Source organism: Trypanosoma melophagium (assembly GCF_022059095.1).
Source record: "Trypanosoma melophagium isolate St. Kilda chromosome Unknown ctg6segment0, whole genome shotgun sequence".
Taxonomy (NCBI): domain Eukaryota; phylum Euglenozoa; class Kinetoplastea; order Trypanosomatida; family Trypanosomatidae; genus Trypanosoma; species Trypanosoma melophagium.
Window position 1 is genome coordinate 88,647 of NW_027125189.1, and position 22,862 is coordinate 111,508.

Genomic DNA, 22,862 nt, shown 5'->3' on the forward strand with positions numbered 1-22,862 from the left:
CGTGTGTGTGTGTGTGTGTATGTTTTTCGTTGTTGTTGCTTTTGGTGTATACATGATATGGAGAGAAGAAAGAGAGGTAAAGAGAACTGGTTCATCATAGATGATGTTATGTTTTTTTTTTATGTATTTGTTGCTCTTTTTTTTCTTTTTGAATTTTAAATTTGAACTCCCTCATTCTATTTCTCTCTAAGAGTCATGTTAGGAAGCGATATTCTTAGTATTTATTTATGATTTTTGGAACTATTTTTTTCTTGTGTTTATTTGCAGTATAGTTAATTATTTTTTTTTCTTCATTTTCTCGGGAGAAATAGAAAAAGCGAAAGAAAAAAATTGAATAACTTCTGTGTGTATACACCCTTCGTTTGATTAAAATAGAATACAAGAAAAAAAAAAAACTAGAATTCCTGCGGGGTTTTTTGTGTGAGTGTGAGTGTGTGAAGATGACCATTGCGGAAGGGTTTGTACAGAAGTTCTCTACAAGTATAACCGATCGTGAAGTAACTGTAGAAGTGCAGAAAATCTCTGATATTCTTAACTCTGGTAGTAATACTAAATCTAGCGGAGAGGATTGGAAGAAACGTCTAGAAGCGCTAAAACGACTTTGCACACTTGCCCGAGAGGATATATCAAAACGTCATGGATTTCTCTTGCATATGAGTACATGGATAAAAGTTCCACTCCAGCGTCATATTGAGGAGATTCGAACGGTGTTGAGTGTTGAGGCATGTGCAGTAGTGGTGGCCTTTGCCGAGTACTCAAGTAATCGAACGGCTTGGCAGACCATGACGGAGTGGTTTGTTCCATCTCTCTTGTCGTTAACTATGCGTACAACGCGAGTTTCTGTGAAGTCTGCGGCGGAGACGTTGGAGGTGCTGGCCAAAACAAATAGTATTGGTTTAGGGTCTTTTAACGAACTTATTCGCGGTTGTACAGCTAAGCACTCCAGCACACGCAGTAATGCATTTCGTGTTTTACAGTTTGTTATTCAGCAAAGTCAAAATGACGATGGGGAGTTTCCTCTCTCTAAGCACATGGATACACTTTGTAGAACATTGCGTAGTGGACTAGTGGACGCAGATGCAGAAACGCGTAAGTATGCACGTGGTTGTTACTGGTCTTTCCACGCATCTGAACCAGAAGCTGCAGAAGTACTGTGCAAGGGATTAGAAAATTCTGTGAAACGTGCATTAGAACGTGAAAAGGCTATGTGTAGTGAAAATAAAAAAAAAATTCCTACCACTAAAAAACTGGCTGCTGTTAAGGTGACAGATTCTGCAAACATAGAAGGAATAAAAGAATCCACACCATTACCACGAACACCACAATCAAATAAAAAGTCTGAATTAGGTACTACTCCTAACTCCGAGTTTGGTAAAGGCTCAGAGTTGAATGCAGCGGCTAGTTGGGCTTTATTGCAAGATGCATTGCGAAGCACATCGTGGTCGCAACGATTACATGGATTACGGCGGCTTTCAGAGCAATTTACATACCTTCATCATAAAGGTGAATGTATAAAGTTACTCCTTCCACGGCTAAATGATCCAAATTACCGAGTAGCACAAGCTGCAATTCAGGCGATGCAGGTTGTAATGCGTTGTACACCTGCTCTTTTAAAGGATGAATTAACGGAATTAATAACTGCTCTTCTTGTAAATCTAACTGGAAATAAAGAAGTACTTTTAAATGCTTCTAGAGAATTACTTGTTAGTATTATTAAAATGCCTTCTGTAGATGATATAGCACATGCCATATATCGTTCTTTCTGTGATGTAGTTGCCCCAAAAGTGAAAGTACACGCACTAGAGTATGTTCAGTACCTTTACACACAGAATACAGAACATTTTGCACACATAACACCGATGAAACTTGCAATGACCCAAATTCTGTTAGTATTACGGAGTGATAAAAAAAATGGTGATGTATACAAGGCAGGTGTCTCTGCTCTCACCACATTATATGTCATAGCCAAAAATACATTTCATCGAGCTTTAATGCAACTCACGACAGGTGAAAGGGATACTGTTATAGAGGTACTTGAGATTGCTGTACCGCATCTTATACAAGAATGTAGACGACGATCTTTTGGTGAAAGACCTTTACAACATCCTGTTCCGCATGTGCGTTCCCCTTTTGCAGACGCACTAGGGAAACATGTGTCGGTATCACCACCACGATCAGGGACCAAACCAGAAAATGCAAAGGTTGTGCGATCTGTACAAGTTACACCAAACTCCGCTGCTAAGAAGAAGACCCCTCAAAACCGTAAAACACGAAGTTCCCCATCTCCAGTATTAGGAAACGAGGATGGTGAAAGTCCAACATGTCTCAATGTAGGAGATACTTCTGTAGTTCGTTTCTCCACAACTTTAGCTCCATCACGAAATTATGAATCATTATTGCAAACATCCACTTATTATGATCCTATTCCTCCTGCTTCATTACCCCTTTCACGGCGTTCTGTAAAGGATAATATAGATGATGCAAGTGCTATACTAGATCGACTTGATGAAGCATGTGGTGCCTTAGATACCTGTACTTTTCTCGATCATATAAATAGTATGATTGTAACAAACCCAAAACCTTGGATAAACGTTTTTGGTCGCCTTTTCATGCAACTGGAAAAACTTGTTCCTCAATCTGCAGAACCTAATCATTCTGTACGGCGTCTCGGACTTCTCGTACTTCAAAATGCAGTTGGAACTAAAGTTCTGAGACGTTGTATTAGTAGATCTTTGAAGCGTGTCCTCCTTTTAACACGTATTGGAATTGATGATGTATTTCCTGAAGTACGAATGGAAGCTATGGCATTGTTACAACTTATTCTAAATAGTGGTTTGTACCCTTCAGATGACTGCCTAAATGCTCTTGCTGTAAGTTTGGAGACATGGTTACGTAGTGACTCTAATTACTGCAGTCATGGTTGGTTAATGTTACTAGAATCTGTGGAACAAGTCTTTAGACGATTAGGACGCAGTGTTGTTCTAGTTCAGAACAATTTTAGCAAATCCCCTATTTCACAGGATCCACCTCCAGGTATTATAGGGGAACCAGTGTTTCATCGCGTATGCAGTGCTGTGGTTCGTGCTGTACAACACAGTGTTTCAGAGGTTCGACTCACTGCTGTTCTTGTTTGTGTATCTATATGGATGGCATTGGATAGTGCCGCTCTACCGTATTTTGTGGATCTCACAGCATCACAGCGTAAACTTATCTCAATATATTATAATAAAATAATCGCTGAGCAGATGCCGGGGTTACAAAGTGTACCGGAACAACGTGATATGTCACGGGAGATGCGAGTTATGGGGTTACCAGAGTCTATCTGTATTTAAAGAGTAGAGAAGGAATAAGTTTATAAAGTTGGGATGAATGAATGAATTGCTAGAGAATAGATATATAGAATAGACGAATTCGTGGTATATTTCGATTTTCCTCTTTTGCAGTTTTTTTTTTTTTTTTACATTAATGCGCATGCATATGCATGTGGATTTGTACATAAATAGATCTTTCACATTGAAATGGTCGGGGTTGGATGGAAAAAGGTTTCTTCATTAAAAAAAAAAAAAATAGAATGGCAACAAAACAAAAAATGAGTTTTCTATTTTTTTATAGTTGCTATAAACTTTTTTTTCCTTCTTTTTCTTTTTTTTTTTAAACAGTAACCAGAGCCAAGAGCCAACCAATTTATTACGTTAATAATATTAAAAAAAAATAGAAAGAGCAACAAAACCTCAATATAAGAAAAGGAAATCAAGATAAAACAACAACAAGAAGAAGAAGCAAAGAAGAATGTCTTACCTCGTGTATGCAGTGGATAACGCAGATCGACTCACGTTGCTCGGTCCACCCACACCAGAGGGAGGCCCCAACTTGAAACAAATCGCGCTGAGTTACATTCAAGCTCCTAAGGTTGCGAGGCGTACGACAGGTAGTGAGTTTGGCCAGGAGGAGCCTTGTGCGTTTGAAGCAGTAGAGTTAATACGCAACACGTTTATTGGAAAACCTGTTAAATTCTCAGAGGATTATGTGATTGATGCACTACAGAGACGTGCTGGGCGTTTAACACTCGTAAACGGAGAGGATGCTTCAATTTTACTTCTTCAAAATGGTTTTGCAACCGTACCTGATCGTATTCCTCCTCGCATGGATAAAACACTCTTTTCAAAGTACACTACTCTCATGAATGAAGCCAAAGCTGGGAAAAAAGGTATATTTGCTCCTGATGCTGCGAAGCATGTGCGCCATCTAGTGGATTTAAACTCAGAAGAAACCGTAAAATTGGGTGCAAAGATAAAAGGAAAAGAAATTCTTGTGCGTGTGGAAGATATTCTCCTTCCAAGTATCCTTATGGTGTCAGCTGAAAGCCTTGGATCTACACATATAGCTGTTCATATGCCGGGTATTACTGTAAAGGATCCGGAATGTATGTCAATTTCAGCTGCCGCAAGATTTCATACAGAACGTTATTTACTTCATCGTAAAGTGAATATTCTCTTTGAAGGTGTCGATAATTTTGGTAATATTCTTGGTTCTGTTACCTCATCTAAAGGTGTCTTTCAAGTAGAGCTCCTGTTACGAGGACTCGTTAAGCTTAATGGGTCAACGTTAGGCTTTACAACTCACGCCGAAGAATTTCAAGCCGCAGAGAAAAAAGCTAAAGAGGGAAGACAAGGATTATGGAAAAATTATGAAGAACCTAAAGAATCTAAAACACTTCAGGTGAACTATGGTTCTGCAGCAGCATCCACCCCTGGTCTTCCAGTAAAGAATGCTAATGGAACTAGTGGACCAGAATATAAAGGGCCTATGCAGTTTGCAGCAGTTATAGTGCAAATTATAAACGGTGATACTATCGCAGTACGTGTGGAAGATACAAATGAAGTTATTCGGGTTTCACTTGCTGGTGTGCGTTCTAGCAAAAATGTAACACGTGAACAGGATGGTCGTTCTCCAGAGACTCGTGTAACATATAATGATTATGAATGGGAAGCCAAAGAATTTCTTCGAACACACTATATTGGTAAACATGTCATTGTTCAAGTTGAATTTGCACGACAAATACCAGAAACGAAAGAGATAAGACCAGTAGCTCTTATAACAGTCAGTGAAACAGGTGAAAATATTGGTGTATCACTACTAGAGACTGGTTATGCTACTTTTTCCCTTGGAAAGAATGATATTTGTTCAGCTGCTTCCTTACTACAAAATGCTAATGAAAAAGCTTCAGCGTCCCGTGTTGGTATTTATAGTAAGATTAATCCTCCTGCTGTTAAGGTGGTGGAATTAAGTCATCTTGGAATTTCTCGTGGCAAATACTACCTAAGTTTTCTACAACGTGGTATGCAGGGAAATCGTCCACCTATGTTAAAAGGTGTTGTAGATGTTGTTATTGGTGGTAGTTCTCTTCGTGTGTATATACCTAGAGAACACTTTCAAATCCCAGTAAAGGTTGCAGGTATTATTACCCCTATGGGAGCTGTAAATGGTTCAGAAAATCCTGATCCATGTGCTGAAGAATCTAAGGCTTTTGCCGTAAATTTATTACAGCAAATGGAAGTAGAGATTCAGGTGCATACAGTTGATAAGGTGGGTAATTTTATTTCTACTGTTTATCTTCAAGATGGTACTAATTTTGCTGTCGCTACAGTAGAAGCAGGATTGGGAACAGTGGCTAATGCAGAACGTTTACCATATCTTCAGCAACTTATTGATGCAGAACGAAAAGCACAAAGTGAAAAGAAGAATATATGGGCAAGTAATTCAACTATTCCACAACGAGCGGCTAAGTTAGAAGCAGAAAGAAATGCTAATGGACTTAGGTCTTATTCTCGATCTATTGGACCAAATGCAGAATTTACCTCACACATATTATCGGAAGTGGGAGATGATGGTTATTCTGTATATCTGCAAGATAATACAGAGGAGGCGGAGAATATGATGGTAACGCTTCAAGATCTTGCCAAACAAGCTTCAACAATTAGTGGTGAATACCATCCAAAGCGTGGAGAGTTGGTTGTTGCACAATATAAGGCGGATAAAACTTGGAATCGTGCCAAAGTTCTTCATGCGAAAAAAGATGATGAAATTGTTACGGTACTTTTTGTTGACTTTGGAACAAAATCGGAAGTTCGTGTAAAGGACATTCGTCATATTCCTCGAGGACCAGAGTTTGCAGTATTACGTGAGACTGCTCCACTTGCACGTTTGGTGCGTCTCGCATACTTAAAGAGGAAAGTTCCCTCCCAGGAGAGCAACATTGGTTACGCCTGTGAAGCTGTATATGAATACACCGATGGTCCTGTAATTGCTAAAGAGGTTTACCATGATGGACAAGGGAACCTCTACTACACAGTAACTGTTAACAATAATGTTGCTTCACTCAGTGAGACCCTGCTGCAGCGCGGTTATGCATTGCTTGACAGTGCTGCACAGACGGTTGACCCAAATGATTATAAACGTCATGAAGCAGCACAGGCAGTCGCTCGTCGTGGACATAAAGGGATGTGGCAATATGGTGACATTGATGATGAAAGTGACGACGAATAAGAGGAAAATCGAATCTGAGGACGATGAAAAAAGCAAGAAAAAAAAAGAAATTGGGAGTGAAAACTCATGTTATAACCCTCTCTTTTTTTTTTTCTTATATCAACTTGGTAAAAGGTTATTTCAATGTTGCTTGTTACTCGCGTGTCTTTTCTTTTTTGCTTTTGGGCCTAATAAATAATCCAATTTCATCATTGATATATATGTTGGTAAATGCAGATAATTGTTCATGCATTTTTAATTGCGTGTTTGTCTGCATGCCTTTTCTTCTTTTTTTTTTTTACAATGTGCAAGTGATAAGGTGATAATTATTGTATTCATTATGCTTTCCTTTTTTTTTTTACTTGACGTCCGCTTTTACTTTATTTTTGTTTCTTTGTGTGCTCTTTCTCTTTCTCCCTCCCGGTCTCTCTGTCTGTATTGTTCTTTGCTTGTTCAACTGTTTTCCCACTTTGTCTAAATTTCTTTATTTCTCTCTCTCTATCTACTTATCGATCTTTTCTACGTTTAGTTTCCTGTTGATTTGTTGAGGCCCGCCGCACGATCCCCCGCGAGCACCGCAGATGTCTGCCGTCCCCCACCTCCAGAAACAACTGCGGGAGTTGACCACAAGTCCCCCCGCCGGCTTCCGCGTGGAGGCGGAGGATCTCTTCCTCTGGACCGTCTGGTTCGCCGGCCCGCAGGGGACCCCGTACGCCCCCGGCATCTACCGGGCGGAACTGCGCTTCCCGAAGGAGTTCCCGATGGAGCCGCCCGTTTTCAAAGTTCTCTCCTCCATTTGGCACCCCAACGTCTACGAGGACGGCAGAGTTTGCATCTCCATCCTACACCCACCCGGTGAGGACGAGATGAATACGGAGGAGACAGCTATGATGCGATGGACACCTATTCAGACGATTCGATCAGTACTCTTGTCTGTCGTTTCTCTTCTCAGTGACCCTGATCCAAAGGATGCTGGTGCCCCAGCAAATGTCTCTTCGTTGGTTCAGTATCGTAAGGATCGTAAAGCATTTAATGCCTACTGCCAACAGTTAGCGCAAAAATCGCTATCAGAGCTTCCACCTGGATTTGTTCCACCATTGCAGGAGGATCAAGTAGAACTTCCTGTTAATTACGTTCCTACCATGGAAATGGAATACGAGGATGAATCAGAAACGGAAGCGCATGATTCTACTCATTGCTTTAGCGATGAACTGCGTCAGCTTCGAGATATGGGTCTTGCACCTGAAAAGTCAGATAAAGAATTGCTTAATATGCTTATAGAAGTTAAGGGTGATGTTGCCACATTAATGGAACGATTGATGTAACATCTTATTTTATACCTTGCGGTCAAAAAAAAGAAAGAAAAGAATAAATGGGAAAGAGGTAGGCGAGAAAGCAGATTGTCTTTGAAAAAATTTTCGCCGTGAGTAGTATTCTCTTACTTCTGAAGTAATTCTAAACAACAACAACAAAAAGGGATTCAGTTTCTCATTATTATTAATATTATTATTATTATTATTATTATTATTATTATTATTATTATTATTTATTATTACTTTGTTTATTCGAATGTTTCTATTTCTGATCTTTGCTCAGCATATTAGAATTGTCAATTGGTGTTTTATGTTCGTCACTGTGCATCTATGCGCGTGTCTTTCTCTTAAATTCGGACTTCGGCTACAATGAGGGTTGGGGGATATGAATCCTATTTGTATAAAGAGAGATGAAAGAGAAAGAAGTAAAAAGAAAAAAAACTAAAGAAAAAAAAAACAGTGAAGGTAAGAAAAAGAAAGAAAGAGATTCTTCTTGTGTGCAGGTTTTTTTTTTTTTCCTTTACCGACACAATGTTGTTTTTTCTTTTACTTTTCTTTATTAAAAAAAAAAATGATACCAGGCGGCGTGTGTAAAGATAACCTTTTGAATGCAGATACCCTTTATTATTTTCCCTGGTTACTGTTTATTTTCTTTAAGTTCCCCTTTTTCTTTCTTTACCTGTAATATCTCTGTTTTTTTCTTTTTTCTTTTTTTTTTTTTTTTGACTCATTGTATTCGAATGACACTGGGTTAAGTTACTCATTTCTCACAATGGCAACCAAGTCCAAGAAAGGCTCTATGCCTGCCTGCAGCTTTGCTCTTGGCAACGGAAGCAGTGGATTGCCTACTTGGGATGAGGCGCAAATTATGCAGGAGAATTGGGGTGGCAATCTGGGACTTCCAGCACGAAAAATGAATGCCGTCATAGAACTTCGTGGTATTGAAGGAAAAATAGTGGTTAAACCAAATGAAGATGATCACAACGCATTTAGAGAATGTATTACATCATTTTATAAGACTGTTAAAGGAGGTTCTTCAACAGATATTGTAGTGAATTGGAAACGTCCTGTAGATATCACTTCCCCATTTCGTCCTATGGTTCATCGAAATATGACACCTTTTCTTTCTCCATATGACAAGGAACGAAAGATTTTTGAGAGTACTATAGTGGAACCGGTAAGGCCAGTTCCAACACCTAGTGGAAAGAAAGGTGATGTAAAGTCTGTAGAACAACCTGCTCCTATTCATGTTCAATTTCCAGAAGTTGTTGATGTTTTGGACCCTTCAACACTTCAAAATGTGGCAAATGAATGGGAAAGCTTAACAGATAAGGATGTCATTGAGCGGTATCGGGAATTACAACCTCTCATGCAGCCATATGATAGAGGTTTACAATATGGGTGCGCGACTACACCAGTGGAAGCATGTGAATCAGAATACAGTACAGCGCAGCGACATAAGTTAAAAGAATTAGATAACATTGCAAAACTTCCTGATGTTCCACCCTTTGTAATGGATGCCTTTAATAGTGCTATTCGATTTATTGAGTATGTACAGACTTCTATAAAAGAAAAGGAATATTTATGGGAATTAATCTATCCACATGCCCCTGGTACATGCCATCCTGTTTATAATCCCTATGGAAAGTACGCCGTACGACTCTTTATTGATGGCACTTTTAGACAAGTTGTTATTGATGATTATATGCCAGTGGATGCACTTGGACGTTCTTTTTTAACTTTTACTTCACAGAAAGAAATTTGGCCAGCACTACTTGCAAAAGCAATTTTTATCGCTCTAGGAGCAAATCGTCATTTACTTTTCACTGATCCAGAGACAGTGGTATCATGTCTTAGAGGAGAATGGGTTCCACAGCGTATTAATCCACGTATTCAACCTGCAACAGCATGTGCCGTTACATTGGGATATCGAAAAGAACTTTTAAATAGTGGTACCCTTACGGCGCACTTTTCAGCCTCTTATACTGGAGGGAACACATTAGTTGATGATCAAGAACTATCCTTGGGAAAAAAGCAAGAGAATAACTCTGCTGAAAAGGTAGTAGAAGTTGCCACTACTAGTGTTAGTGTCAGTGGCGGTGGTGGAGGTGGTATGACTACATCTGTTTTGACAAATTGCAATGATTCTCCAATTGAAGGTGGTTTACCAAGTAACTTATATACTTCTTCACCTATTATATCTGCTGTTGGGACTTTTGAGGATGGACGACGAAAAATTTTTGTTATTCGTGAAATTGTTTTATTTCGAGATACTTTGGCATTACAAATATCAACGGATCCACCATCTGATATAATTGAATCAAAATTGTTAACAAAAGAAAGTGAAGATGAATTTGTTCAGGAGCTATTACGATTGTCATCTTTTGGTGATTGTGGATCAAAACACTCTACTAAAGCGATATCAGGCCAGTCATTTGTCTGGGTTACATTTGAAGAGTTATCAGCGCAACTAGATCTTGTGGTTTGGCGACAACTAGGAGAAGAAAGCCCTTTTCGATTTGCTAACCGAATTATAGGATTAGATGATACACTTACCACTGGTGGACATCCAAAAAAGAAGGGTACAACTTCTGTACCTTCAGCACCCTTAAAACGTGATACTGTACGGTGGATTCATATTAAATCAGAAAAACCAGAACAACTCGCATTAGTAAGCCTGGGGAATTTTTCATTACCCCAACTAACCACATCGTCAGCAGCATCAATAGCAGCAGCAGCAGCAGCAGCAGCAGCAACATCAGCAAAGAAAAGTCGTCCACCATCTGTTTCTTCGGAAAGTCGACCAGTATCGGCACAATCATTCACTCGTTCCCTTGACTATAAGTTGCCACATGAAGAAGTAAAGGAAGTTCGTATCGATTTGTACACGTGGGATCGAGGGGATGTGTGGAGTTATGCAGGAACTTTTCATTATGAATCTGGTAAACTGCAGTGTTTGATTCATACTTTTCTTCCTGGTTCACATATTTTGCGTGTGACAGCTATTGGACTTGAGCATCAACAAACTATTGCTTTCCTTTCTACAGGAGAATTTTTAATGGGTGAAGAAAAGGATATTTTTCGCTCTTCAAATATTTTTAAAATGAGTGATGCTGGTGGTTTTATGGGAGTAGAAAGATTTAATGAAGAAGTAATGTGGTTTAAACGGTGGTTTTCAGTAAAAGAACCAACATCTATTTCTTTCGTTGTTTCCACACTTGATGCTAATGAAGATCCAGCTACACACCGAGATATTCCTCCTGCGCTGGTAAAAGAACCAAAAGGAGCTAAGGTTCGTGTGACTAATACAAAAACTGTACAAAAGGAATCTACTGAAGAGGTACCACAACTTACACTTGATATACCAATTATTCCCTTTTGTTATGTTTTGCTTATGGATCTTGATACTGGTACGATGCGTTATGGTGCGATAGGTCGCCTTGTACGCCAGCATGTAGAGACTAATCAACATGGTTATCTTGTGATGGCGTACGCTTTAGTAGATGAACCATCTGCAGAAGCTATAACAGGTGGAAATCCCATTAACTTGGTATCTGATACACTTCCTTTGCAAATATCTGAAAGTGTTGCTTCTTTTATTAATGAAGATAAGGATAAGAGTAACCCACGTGATAAATCTTTACAATTATCTGGAAAAGGAGTCTGGAAGCTTACTCTATCTGCAGATCGAATGCTTGATTCTTACAGAGCTGTGCCACAAAATGTAATATCTTTTGCAGAAAAGGGACAACTAAAACGGGGAAGTCGTGCTCTACTTTTTTCTTACACTTGTACAGTAGTAGAAAAAACTTGCTTTACCTTGTTGCTAGATTTGGATGCGCATGATCCTATTCCTTTCTGTATTAAGGTCTTCCGTACTGGTGTAGAAGCTCCACCTGTTTTCGTTTCAGATACTTGTAACAGACATCTCTTCCTTCCACACGTCACACTTGAAGTTGGAGAAAAGGTGAAGAATATCAGTTACAATATTGAGGCATGGTTAGATGCGGCAAAAGTTCAGGAATGGGAAGAAAGACGTCGTTTGGCACAGGAAGCAAGATTTCGTGAGATTCGCCAAGAAGCTGAACAGAAAGCATTTGAGAGACAACAACAAGACATTAAGGATTATCAGGCTGACCCACGCACTTTTATTGAACGACTTGAGCAACATGTTGCTGCTCAACTTGAGCTTATTGCTGCACCTTCGGTAAAAGAAGTACCGGTGGCTGGTATGAAGAAGACACGATCGAATTTGGAGAAACGAAAAAATCTCTCTGCTGCAGGTGCCGATAAGATGGGGTCTAATCCTTCACTTATCACTACCCCAGTTTCCCCTGCCAAACTTTATCTTGATACCACAGATGAATCATTAGTAATTACTTTTGATTTGCGTCTTCAGTTTTCGGCCAAGGTGGATATTAAGAATGGTGCCCCTGCAAAAGATCCTCTGGCAACTTTGCGTGGTATGTGGGTCCCGCCTATAGAACCTGGTGCACAAGATCACACACCCCCACACCCCCCGCGTGGGGGTGCCGTGAAGGGAAAACAGCGGGAAACGACCCCCTCCACGGAGGATCTCCTCCGCGCCGATCAGGGGCGTTTGAGCCGGCAGCGCTTCCTCGACAACCCCCGCGATATTTTAATCCCGTACTTAACAACAGTCGTGGAGGACGGAGGTACCGCCACCCGCGTCGTAACGGACGTGGCGCAGGAAACGGATTACCACCACGCCCCCATTCTCCCCGCCTCGCAGCACCGCCGGCGAATTCTCCCGCTCCGCGCGGTGGAGACCCGCCCTCCCTCGAGCCCAACGCCGCCGCCCACCGCCACCCGCGAGTTCTCACGCGCCAAATCACCCGCGAACCGCCTCGGCGCCGTCAGCCCCAGCGCCCCATCGCCGGTGCCCGCCGAAGATGACGCGGACGTTGCAGAAGTGAAGGCACCCGTGCAGGAGTTTCTCAACCGCCTCACCGACGATCTACGCCGGGACCACGAAAGGCGTGTTGGGGGACGCGGGACTTTTAGGGAAGCCCTTCGACACTATTGGAATGAGCGACAGCAGCAGGACACCACTTTGCTTTCTTTGCTTGGGCCAAGGGAAGATGATAACAGCCGGCGACGCAAGAGTCGAACGAGAGCGGTGAATTAAAGCGGCGAAGAAGAAATAGAGTAAAACTAAAAAACAAAAGGAAACCTATATGGTGCGTTGTTGTTATTGTTGTTTTTACTTTATTTTGTTCCATCTTCATTTTCTGAGAGGGTTTATTATGTAAATAGCGAGAAATAGTACAACTGCTACTGAGGCATGGCGTATTATTTTATGCATATAAAAACAGACTTCAAAGATGCTTGATAATTATTGTAGTTATTATTATGTTTTTGTTTCGAAATTTCTCAAGGTTTTGTTATGATAAGTGGTATTATTATATTACATCCCTGCACTGTATTTCCTTCTATTTGCTTCTTATTTTCGTTTTTCTTATACACTTAATTTGTTTTCTTCTAATACTTTACCTGAACATTTGGAGAAAAAACAACACACACACAAGAAGGAAAAAAAAAAGAAAAGCTGCTTTGAAGTAGCCATTGAAAGGCATAGTTTCCATCGTTAGCTCTACAAAAGAAAAAAACAGAGAGAGAGAGAGGACGTGAGAACAAAGATAAGTGCTACATAGAAAAGGTTAGGGACAAAAAAGAAATCACATTTGTTTTGAAGAGTCTTCCCAGTAATAGTTAGTGACTTCTTCTTACGTCTCTTTTTTTTTCTGCTTATTTGTTTCTTCGAGACAGGTTTGCTTTTTTTCTTTGTGTTTTCAATTGCTGCTAGTATCCGCGCTATAGCTGTTTAAGCGGTAACGACCGTGTGTCATTTAAAAACTGTCGTGTATTATCCGTTTTTTTTTTTAGTAGAAAAAAAAAGAATTGGTGCGTCATGAACGACCCAGTTGGAGGAATGAATACCGATAATTTTTTTCGTGAGAAGGTTAACATTGATTCCATGAATCAGGAGTGTGATGATTTTGGTGATGTATTTTTATCATTTCGAGACATTGGTCTGGACGACGATGATGATTATAATGTTGCTGACGAAAACATGGAAGGGTGTATTAATGTACTGCCTGTTAAACCTACAAAGTTGGATCCAAAGGCTTTGGGAACACTTGACGAAACACTGCGTACAAATGTCTTTGATCGTGAATCCCATATTAATTTCCTACATTTCTGTGGAGGCCAACAAGAAAATCGACAACAACAACAACAACAACATCACCAAAATATACCGGGTCGCACCGAGTCGGTTGAGAGCATCAGTCCTCTTTTTCACCCTACACCACACTCACACGATCTCATTGGTTCACAGCTGAAGGGTAAACACCCACTTCTGCCCCTTTTCGCTACCAGTGAGGCGGAACAGCCATTATCGCCTTGCGACTCAGAGAGTCCCGGTGCTACTGTATACTCATCTATTGCAAGTTCCCCACTACGTGGGAGACCACTGGACTTCCGCGCTTTTCTTACAAAGAAACAAGTACCAGCATCTATTGCAAAAGAGAATCCAATTGGTGTCTTTGTGGGACAGCTGCCGTCTACATACTCAGAGGAAGATACCGCAGCTCTTCTACGTGCCATCGGTGCTGACGCCAACGTGCCTATACATGTACAGGACGTAAAAAGCCACAATCAGAGTCGTACATGTGCTTTTGTATTGGTGAACAGCAGTGCCTTGCCAGTACTCCTTGGGTATTCAAAACGTATTCTCTGTGATATATCATGTGTATGGGTGGTTGAGCGTGAACAGGCTCCACATTTAAAGGATTACATCAACAGCTTTTTGCGTGATCGTTTACGTGGTGTTCCTAAAGCTGCTTTGGTGCTTGAAGAACTTACCCCTCAATACGTTAGAAACCGCACGTCAAGCAGTAAATGGAGTAAGGTTGGTGGTAATCAACAACAAAACACTGCAGGAAGAGGAGGACCCGATAGTGTTATTTTGACAGGCAACGATGAAAGCTCTTCTTCAGTACAACCACCTGCAATGCCCATGGGATTCTTTTTATCTGGATGGAATTCAAAGGACCCTTCTGCGTTACCTTTTCGTGGGGGTTCCGGTATCGCTGGTAGTGCACCATTTGTAAATCCTTTACCTGGTTCCAACATGTTCGGTTTGCCGCAGGGGAATGTTTTTCCCGCACCACAATCACCTTCAGTCATGAATTCCGCGCCTCAAGTAAATTTTTATATGGTGGCTGCTCCTTCAAACGGGTTTCACCCAATTTTCTCTGGTCAACTAGACAATAATACCGCTGCAGCAGCACGAGCAGGTAATGGTCTCAGTGCTAGTTCCTTCAGCGTTAGCGGCAACGGTGCTTTGATCAACAGCAAGAGCAACATTACCAATGATAATAATAATAATAATAATAATAATAATACTAATAATAATATGGGAATGGGATTTCAATCCATTGTACCAGAACTGCGTTGTCGCTGTGGATCAGTGCCCTCTCTTCTTCAGCAACACGATGCGTCATCTTGCTCCATGTGTTTGGCTCCTGTTGGTGCGCTGGAGGCGGCATATGTGTGTCCCAATGATCATACACTTATATGCATACGCTGTGGTAATTGGCGCTTGGGAATGGGAATGAGTGAGAATCAACATGCCGCACGAGGTATGGCACCTTGCATTATTCCTCAGTCAAACTTCAATGGATTTCCCCCCACAACAACAACAGCAGCAGGAGGAATGGGAATGAGAATGGGTGGAAGCAATCCAACAGTTTTTGTACACACTTTACCTTCGTACCAGCCACAGCAAGTCCCACAGCAACATTTGATGCCACAAATATCCCTTCAACAGGGATAGTAAGATGAACACTAGCGAGTACTTTTCTATGGGGAAACAAATGATGGACACAATTGTGTGCAGATTCTTTTTTTCTTTCTTTTTTTTTCTGTTTTTTTTTTTATTACGATTGGAGGGGGATGGACCCTGGTGGCTTCAATAGAGAAAAGGAGAAGATAGTATCTGCCACCGGGATAAACTAAATCAGAAAAAGTACGGAAAAAAAATCCCCCCAGGTAAAAACAATAAACAAAAAAATACAACAAGATTATCAGGGTGTTGGCAACCTTTTTTTTCACCTCCCTCTTTTTTTTTTTTTTCTTGTTTTTTTAAAATTCTCATCTGTGGTGTTTTTTTAAACACATACTTCCCTTGTTTCGCTTTTGCAATCTTGTTTTTTTTTTTGTTGTTGTCGTTGCTCTCCGCTACAACTGACTTAAATTGAGAAAAAAAACAGACGAACAGACAAGCAACAGCGGAAAAGGAGCAAAATAAGGTGGTGTGAATAATGAGAGTAAATTGTCTGAAGGTAGTAAAAAGACACAACTCTGACGTTGTTAATTCTCAAGACGTTCCACCTTTCTTCTTTTATTTTTCGTTATTTTGATGTTCGTATTTCATTTTTTTTTTTCCTTCTACTTTTATTTTTATGCCTTTTTTCCATTTTCTTTTTTCTTTTTTTTTTTTCCTTTCGCATTACAATTATTGTTTTTTGACTTTTTTATCTTTTTTGTATTCCTTTCATTTTTCTGGACTACTGGAAGAAAAAAAATGATGGAAAATCCCTGTGCGTGAGAAGAAAAATACAAACAAAATAAACTCATACTCATACTCACTAATTTGTGAATAGAAGAGAAGATCAAATAAAGGGAGTAAAAAAAAGAGGAAGAAAACAGAAAAGAAGTGATGATGTGAGGGGCTCGGCATCTGAAGGGGCCACCATGTGGTGGATCCGGTGGAAGTTTTTATCTTAATTCAAGAAAAAAAAATGAAAAAGAAAAAATAATAATAAAAGAAAAACTAATTATCTTTTTCTGATTTTTTTCCTTTTCCTCGATTTTCTTTTATTTTGTTTTTACTTGCGTTCTCAAGAGATGAACGCTATGCTGTTTTTGAACTTTTTGCCTCCCTTTTTCTTTTTATTTCCAACCTTTCATTGGATTTTTTTCTTTGATTTTCTTGTTTTTTTTTTCCTTTTCTCCCTCAGATATGCGTATACGCATATACATACATATATGTAAGTATATGTAATTATATATATATATATATATATATATATATATATGGATTGCGTTACCGGTAATAAAAAGAACTGGAATGGAGGGTAATAACAGCAACTGCAAATACAAAGGCCCAATTAAAAGAGGAAAACAGCAAGAACAAAAGAAACCATATTTGAAATTACAAATATCCAACAATAAAAAAAAAAGTGTAGTCTTGTCTTTAAGATAACTTTACGTTGTTTCTTAGATTATTCATTTTTATTGTTCTGCTAGTTACAGTTGCAGTAGCTATAGCAATTAAAAAAAAAATACGATATTCTCACAAAATCACCAAATGAAAAAAGATACTTTTTTTTCCTGTTTTCGATTTTTTTTTCTTTGTTGCTATTCTTCTTTTGGGCTCGAATCTTTTTAAATGGCATACGTGAAGACTGTAGGTAAGTTGTATTTCTTATTTCCTGATTTTCATTTGTGTGTCTTTCTCTGTGTTGAGAGGTATCTTTTTGTATTATTTCTCGTTTATCTCATCTTTGTTTCGTTGGCTTCTCAATTTTTTTTCTTTATTAATTCCCACTTATTGTATATATAATATATAAATTATATATATACTATTATTCTCATTGTGCATGTTTTACGTTGAATATGGTGGATGAAATAGAAAGAAAATAATATACACCGATATCTCTATAAATGTAGAGGAAGAGAGTGTATGTATGAGTGAGTGAGAGAAAGAGAGAGAGGGAGAGAGAGGGGAATTATGTGTACGTTTTTTTTTTTTTTACTCTACGAGATGCGACTTGAAAGGTGGAAAAAGGAGGAAAAAAAAAGAAGAATATTTGCATAATTATTTTATTTATTCCTTCGTTTTCCCATTTGATCCCTTTTCCTTTTTAAATTATTCGTTTCTACCTTTTGATTTTCATTTGAGTTTCATTCCTCTCTTTCCCTCCCTCTCTATGTGTGTAGATTGAATTTCATTTCCTTCTTTTTTTCTTTGAGATAACGTGCGCCATCTGTTAAGTTTCTTTGCCGTACATGACAATAAGAAATGAAGAATACGTGGACAAATACACGTCTTGATATATATATATATATATATATATATATATAGAATATACGTGGTGGTAAGCAAGAAAATAGAAGAAATGAAAGGAAACAAAAAATAAGAAAGAATAAAAAAATCGTAATAACGAATAGGTGAGGTGTTATGATTCTATATATTCTTTTCACTACTTGTACGTGTGAATTGGGAAATACCGCTGAATGATGTGATTTTTTTTTTTTTACTTCTAATTATATTGTTTATTATCTCCTTATACGTCACCATTTACTCATTTCCAACTCTTGTTTTTCTTCCTTGTTTCTATTTCCATCCGCTCGTCTGTGATGAACTGTTTCTCTCTGCAGTAGTCATCGATGAATGAAACACGTGACGAGTGTGTCGCCGTTATATTCGTTTCTTTCTTAATTTTTTTTTTGTATCGATCGTGTGCTGCATAGTAGAGAAGAAGCAGCAACAAGCGTTACAATGAGAAAGTGAATTATGATCGTAGTTAAATAATTATATTACGAGTGATGGTAAGGAGTGAAAGTAGTAATAAGGTGATTGTAAGAGGGAAACAAACAGAGTTGAATAGAGCATAATATCATTATGTATGATGAAGGTATTATGACCTTGAGTGATATTGGGGTTTTTTATTTTTATTTTTATTATTCTTTTCTCATTGATGTTTTGGCGGAATGAAAGGAAAATGAAATTAAACACTCTCGATCTTAGTACACAGAAAAACAAAAACAAAATAAGTACAGATGATATAAGAATATATATATATATCCGGTGTTGTTATACTATCTTTATTGATTCGTTTTCCATTTTATTATCCCATGGTATATATGTATCTGTGTATAAGATAAGAAACGAGTGGTACATAAAAACAGAAAAAAAAAACGTATTGCAATGGAGTCAAAATTGATTTTTTTTTTATTTTTGGAAGAAAAGAAAGGAGAAGTGAAAAGAAAGAAAAAAATATATATAAGAAAATACCTGGAGTTATGACTATATAAAGATAGCTAAAATGACATTTTTTAAACTAAAAGATAAAAAAAGGAAGGAAGGTGCGTTTGCCAGTGACAATTTATTTATTTATATTACAAAGAATAAAAAGTGAAGATAGGGTGAATTTATTCTGTGTCCTCTCTAATTTTTTTTGTATGTGTACGTTTACCCTAGTCTGATTGTTTTTTTTTTTTTTTTGAGGACTGGAGAACATCTTTATTTTTCGTTCTGGGGACTTTGGTCATTCTTTACTTTCTTATTACTTTTTTTTTGGTTGGCTTATTATGCAATCAATTTTTTTTTTTGTTTACGCACTTATTTAAGTATATAAATGGTACACACTTCAATAATATATATATATATATATCCATACATCCATAAATCTATGTATCTCTCTTATGAACTCTAATTACTAGTCTATTCCTATGCGTTTTGGTTTCTCTTGTTTTTTTTTTTTGATTTTCTTCTAGTTTGGGGTTGGAGAGAACAAGTAAGAGAGAGAAGTAGAAAAGCGAGAAGAGAAAAGTACTTTATTCTCTTTTTGTTCTGACCGTGATACACATACTTCAATATAAAACAAGAGCGATAAAAAAAAAAAAAACACGAAAAAAGAAAAAACAGGAAAAAGAAATACAAAACAAGGTAACGGAATCATTACAACGCAATGACTGGGGAGGCATTGAAAAAGTATATGGATGTGGAGGTCCTGCGTAAACACTACGCCCCTGCTGTTGCCACCGCTATAAGTAAATACCTCGAGGATTTTATGGTCTATTTAAGCAATTTTGGTACTATTACCGCCTCTTTCTGCAAACACGATGCCCAAATGCTTCTCACCCTCGACTGCCCCCTCTTCGTCACTCCCCCTGCAAAAAACAGTACTAATACTAATAATACTGGTAATACTAGTAATAGTAATAGTAGTGGTGGGCCGCAGCCCCTCACTGTTGCCGTTGTGTTTCCCGCCGTATTTCCAACCATTCCACCCTTCTGCAGTGTTGTGCCCGGCGGCGCTTATCAACAGTGGCGGGTGCGGCAGCCGTCGCGGGTGGTGGCCGCCAACGGGGCCGTGCAGCTGCCGGAACTTTCACTTTTGAAGGGCGCCACGCCGCCGTACTCTCTGCTGGAGGTTCTCCTCGCCCTCACGGAGCAGTTCGAGTTGGAGTTCCCACTCCTGCCGGCGGGCAAACTAACACCGCCGAGACCCGCCACATCGACGCAGGGGCGAAATAAAAATATAAATAACGCCGTCGCCACAACCATGACAGAGGAGGAGCGGCGAAGGACGATTCAACGCGCCGCAGAGGCGCTCATGCTACATATGCTCTCCAAAGCGGATGGGTACTTGGACACCAGAGAGGAATCACTTCGTCATTTAAGACGCCTGTACAGGTGTGGAGGGGCCATGCGAGAGGCACGTACATTGCTGGAACAGCGCAAAGCAGATCTCCTGCGTTTTTCCCCAGAATTAGGGAAGGTAGAAAAGATTACAACAACATTGGAGCAACTCCCGGACAAGATAGAGGTGCATTCTATGTGTATTGTGCCTGCTGATGATCTACAGGCCCGTGCTCTTGAACTCTTGGGAGAGATTCATGCCTCCGATGACTCGCTTGAACTTCTTGAAAGAGCACTAAAGGCTGGACAGTTGTCATGTGAGGAGTACGTGCGACGGGTATCAGATGTTGGCAGGGAACAATTTGAGGCACGATTTCTTTTTGGTCGAGTTACAGAGGCTGTTAATCGTAGTTCATCAGGATCGGGACGTCGTTTACCACAAAGTCCACCTCGTGTCAATGCGACTCATCGACGTACTGGTGAGCCTATTAAAGTGCCGAAAAAGTTAGAGAATGAGGGGGTTTTGTTGAGAGAGTTTCCAGAGGTTGGTACAGAGATGATTAAGGCAGTATTGAATCTTGCTAATGGAAGTTTAGAAGAAGCTCGTGTGCAGCTGAAGGCAATGCTTTCATAGTAGTAGGCTGTTTTTTTTTTTTTTTTTTTGGTTATATATATTCGTGTATGATTATCTTTGTTTTCACTCTTTTTTTTTTTTTTTGAAATAGCTATGTTGCTAAACAACTGAAATGTATTTTCCTTGCTATGGAGGACACTCCCTCATACTTCTTTATGTGTCGTGTATGATGGAGTATTTATTATTATTATTCTTTTTCTTTTTTTGCATAACGCCTAAACGTATACACATATTTGAGCTTCAAGCCAGGGTTTGGCTACTGTTTATATTAATTTTTTATGGTAGTATCTAGAAATACAGCTAAATACACATAGACACTGCATATATACATATATAGAAGGAGTCATTAGAATGGAGGTTTCAAGGAGTCTATCGGTTTGTATGACAAAGCCAACAAACGTAGATTCAAGAACGCGGGATTTTAGTAAGTCACTTAAATACTGGTCTAATCCTTCTAATCTGGTTGATGTTTATGAAAACTATATCACAGCTGGGGCTGTAGCGGGTTATCTTATGGATTTTTTACCACACTGTACGAAGTATCCTGCTCGTATAAATATTATACAAAAGGATGGAGGGAGTGCAATTTCCCTATGCTTTCTTATACGTACATTTCCAAAAGGAAGCCTTACTAGTTGCTTGGTGGATGTTGGTATTCTTATTCCACATGGATTCCCAGTCTCAGTACCAAGATGTCGTGTACGACCACGTGATCTCAACGAAAAAATAAAGAATAGTGCTTTTTTAAATGGTTTCATTGTACCCCTTCAGTATTTAACCTTACTGAATAATCTAGAGCCTCCGTATCCTATCATCAAAATTTTGGAAGCAGTTAATAAAGCGATAGAAGAAGATATAAACTTTTTTACTGGGGAAGTTAGTTTATGCTCTAATAATAGGGATAATCAAAAACACTTTGAACAAGAAGGCATTATGACTTCTTCTACTACACTGAGATCATTCGATAAATCACCAGTCCGTTTCATGGAGACTACATTACCTGCACTAAATGGAAAAAGAGCTCTCTCACAAGTTGACATGCAGAAGTCTCGGACGTGTTTACTGAATGAAGCGGCTGAAGCCATTTTCAAGTGGCAACTAGGTCATACAAATACCTACCTTAATTTAAGGGAAGAAAGCTTTCCTCTGTTTTTTTATCTTTACAGAAAACGAGAATGTATGGTAAATGAAACTGATGAACTTCGGTTAGTTAAAAATAATCTATATCAAATGTGTAACCTTTCTGAGAGGTTGGTGTGTAAGACACAGTCAATGGCTCTCAATACGGATTCCCTGGAGTTTCATTCTATGTGTATTGTGCCTGCTGATGATCTACAGGCCCGTGCTCTTGAACTCTTGGGAGAGATTCATGCCTCCGATGACTCGCTTGAACTTCTTGAAAGAGCACTAAAGGCTGGACAGTTGTCATGTGAGGAGTACGTGCGACGGGTATCAGATGTTGGCAGGGAACAATTTGAGGCACGATTTCTTTTTGGTCGAGTTACAGAGGCTGTTAATCGTAGTTCATCAGGATCGGGACGTCGTTTACCACAAAGTCCACCTCGTGTCAATGCGACTCATCGACGTACTGGTGAGCCTATTAAAGTGCCGAAAAAGTTAGAGAATGAGGGGGTTTTGTTGAGAGAGTTTCCAGAGGTTGGTACAGAGATGATTAAGGCAGTATTGAATCTTGCTAATGGAAGTTTAGAAGAAGCTCGTGTGCAGCTGAAGGCAATGCTTTCATAGTTACCTTTCTTCACAGATTTCTTTTTGAAAATCTCTTCCCATACTTATAAATCGCTGTTTTTTTTTTTTTGCCTTTTTGAACTTCTTATTTGCGTTAGTAGTTTCTCTCTAACAAGTTGTCTATTTACTATTTATAGAATCTTTTTTGTTCTGTTTTGATTTTTTTTATTGGATGATTTCGCTGGAT

The 22,862-nt window shown here is 39.1% G+C and overlaps 7 protein-coding genes across 7 annotated transcripts; all 7 read left to right on the top strand.

Moving 5' to 3' along the window:
* Positions 1 to 440: 440 nt before the first annotated feature.
* Positions 441 to 3,332, top strand: LSM04_003526 (CLASP N-terminal domain; the record flags this gene model as incomplete). The annotated part of the gene is made up of 1 exon (XM_067332208.1): positions 441 to 3,332. The coding sequence occupies one exon, from the start codon at positions 441 to 443 to the stop codon at positions 3,330 to 3,332; it is 2,892 nt and encodes a 963-aa protein (XP_067186844.1).
* A 457-nt stretch (positions 3,333 to 3,789) lies between these two features.
* Positions 3,790 to 6,546, top strand: LSM04_001315 (Staphylococcal nuclease (SNase-like); the record flags this gene model as incomplete). The annotated part of the gene is made up of 1 exon (XM_067332209.1): positions 3,790 to 6,546. One exon carries the CDS (start codon positions 3,790 to 3,792, stop codon positions 6,544 to 6,546), a length of 2,757 nt encoding a protein of 918 aa, XP_067186760.1.
* Positions 6,547 to 7,106: 560 nt separating this feature from the next.
* On the top strand, positions 7,107 to 7,850 carry LSM04_005384 (Ubiquitin-conjugating enzyme E2; the record flags this gene model as incomplete). Its single annotated transcript, XM_067332210.1, has 1 exon — positions 7,107 to 7,850. One exon carries the CDS (start codon positions 7,107 to 7,109, stop codon positions 7,848 to 7,850), a length of 744 nt encoding a protein of 247 aa, XP_067186932.1.
* Positions 7,851 to 8,610: 760 nt separating this feature from the next.
* Positions 8,611 to 12,987, top strand: LSM04_004680 (Peptidase C2; the record flags this gene model as incomplete). Its single annotated transcript, XM_067332211.1, has 1 exon — positions 8,611 to 12,987. The coding sequence occupies one exon, from the start codon at positions 8,611 to 8,613 to the stop codon at positions 12,985 to 12,987; it is 4,377 nt and encodes a 1,458-aa protein (XP_067186905.1).
* A 783-nt stretch (positions 12,988 to 13,770) lies between these two features.
* On the top strand, positions 13,771 to 15,699 carry LSM04_001558 (uncharacterized protein; the record flags this gene model as incomplete). The annotated part of the gene is made up of 1 exon (XM_067332212.1): positions 13,771 to 15,699. The coding sequence occupies one exon, from the start codon at positions 13,771 to 13,773 to the stop codon at positions 15,697 to 15,699; it is 1,929 nt and encodes a 642-aa protein (XP_067186770.1).
* A 3,922-nt stretch (positions 15,700 to 19,621) lies between these two features.
* LSM04_000682 (Steadiness box (SB) domain) lies at positions 19,622 to 20,929 on the top strand (the record flags this gene model as incomplete). The annotated part of the gene is made up of 1 exon (XM_067332213.1): positions 19,622 to 20,929. The coding sequence occupies one exon, from the start codon at positions 19,622 to 19,624 to the stop codon at positions 20,927 to 20,929; it is 1,308 nt and encodes a 435-aa protein (XP_067186726.1).
* Positions 20,930 to 21,280: 351 nt separating this feature from the next.
* On the top strand, positions 21,281 to 22,675 carry LSM04_000925 (Steadiness box (SB) domain; the record flags this gene model as incomplete). Its single annotated transcript, XM_067332216.1, has 1 exon — positions 21,281 to 22,675. The coding sequence occupies one exon, from the start codon at positions 21,281 to 21,283 to the stop codon at positions 22,673 to 22,675; it is 1,395 nt and encodes a 464-aa protein (XP_067186737.1).
* Positions 22,676 to 22,862: the final 187 nt, after the last annotated feature.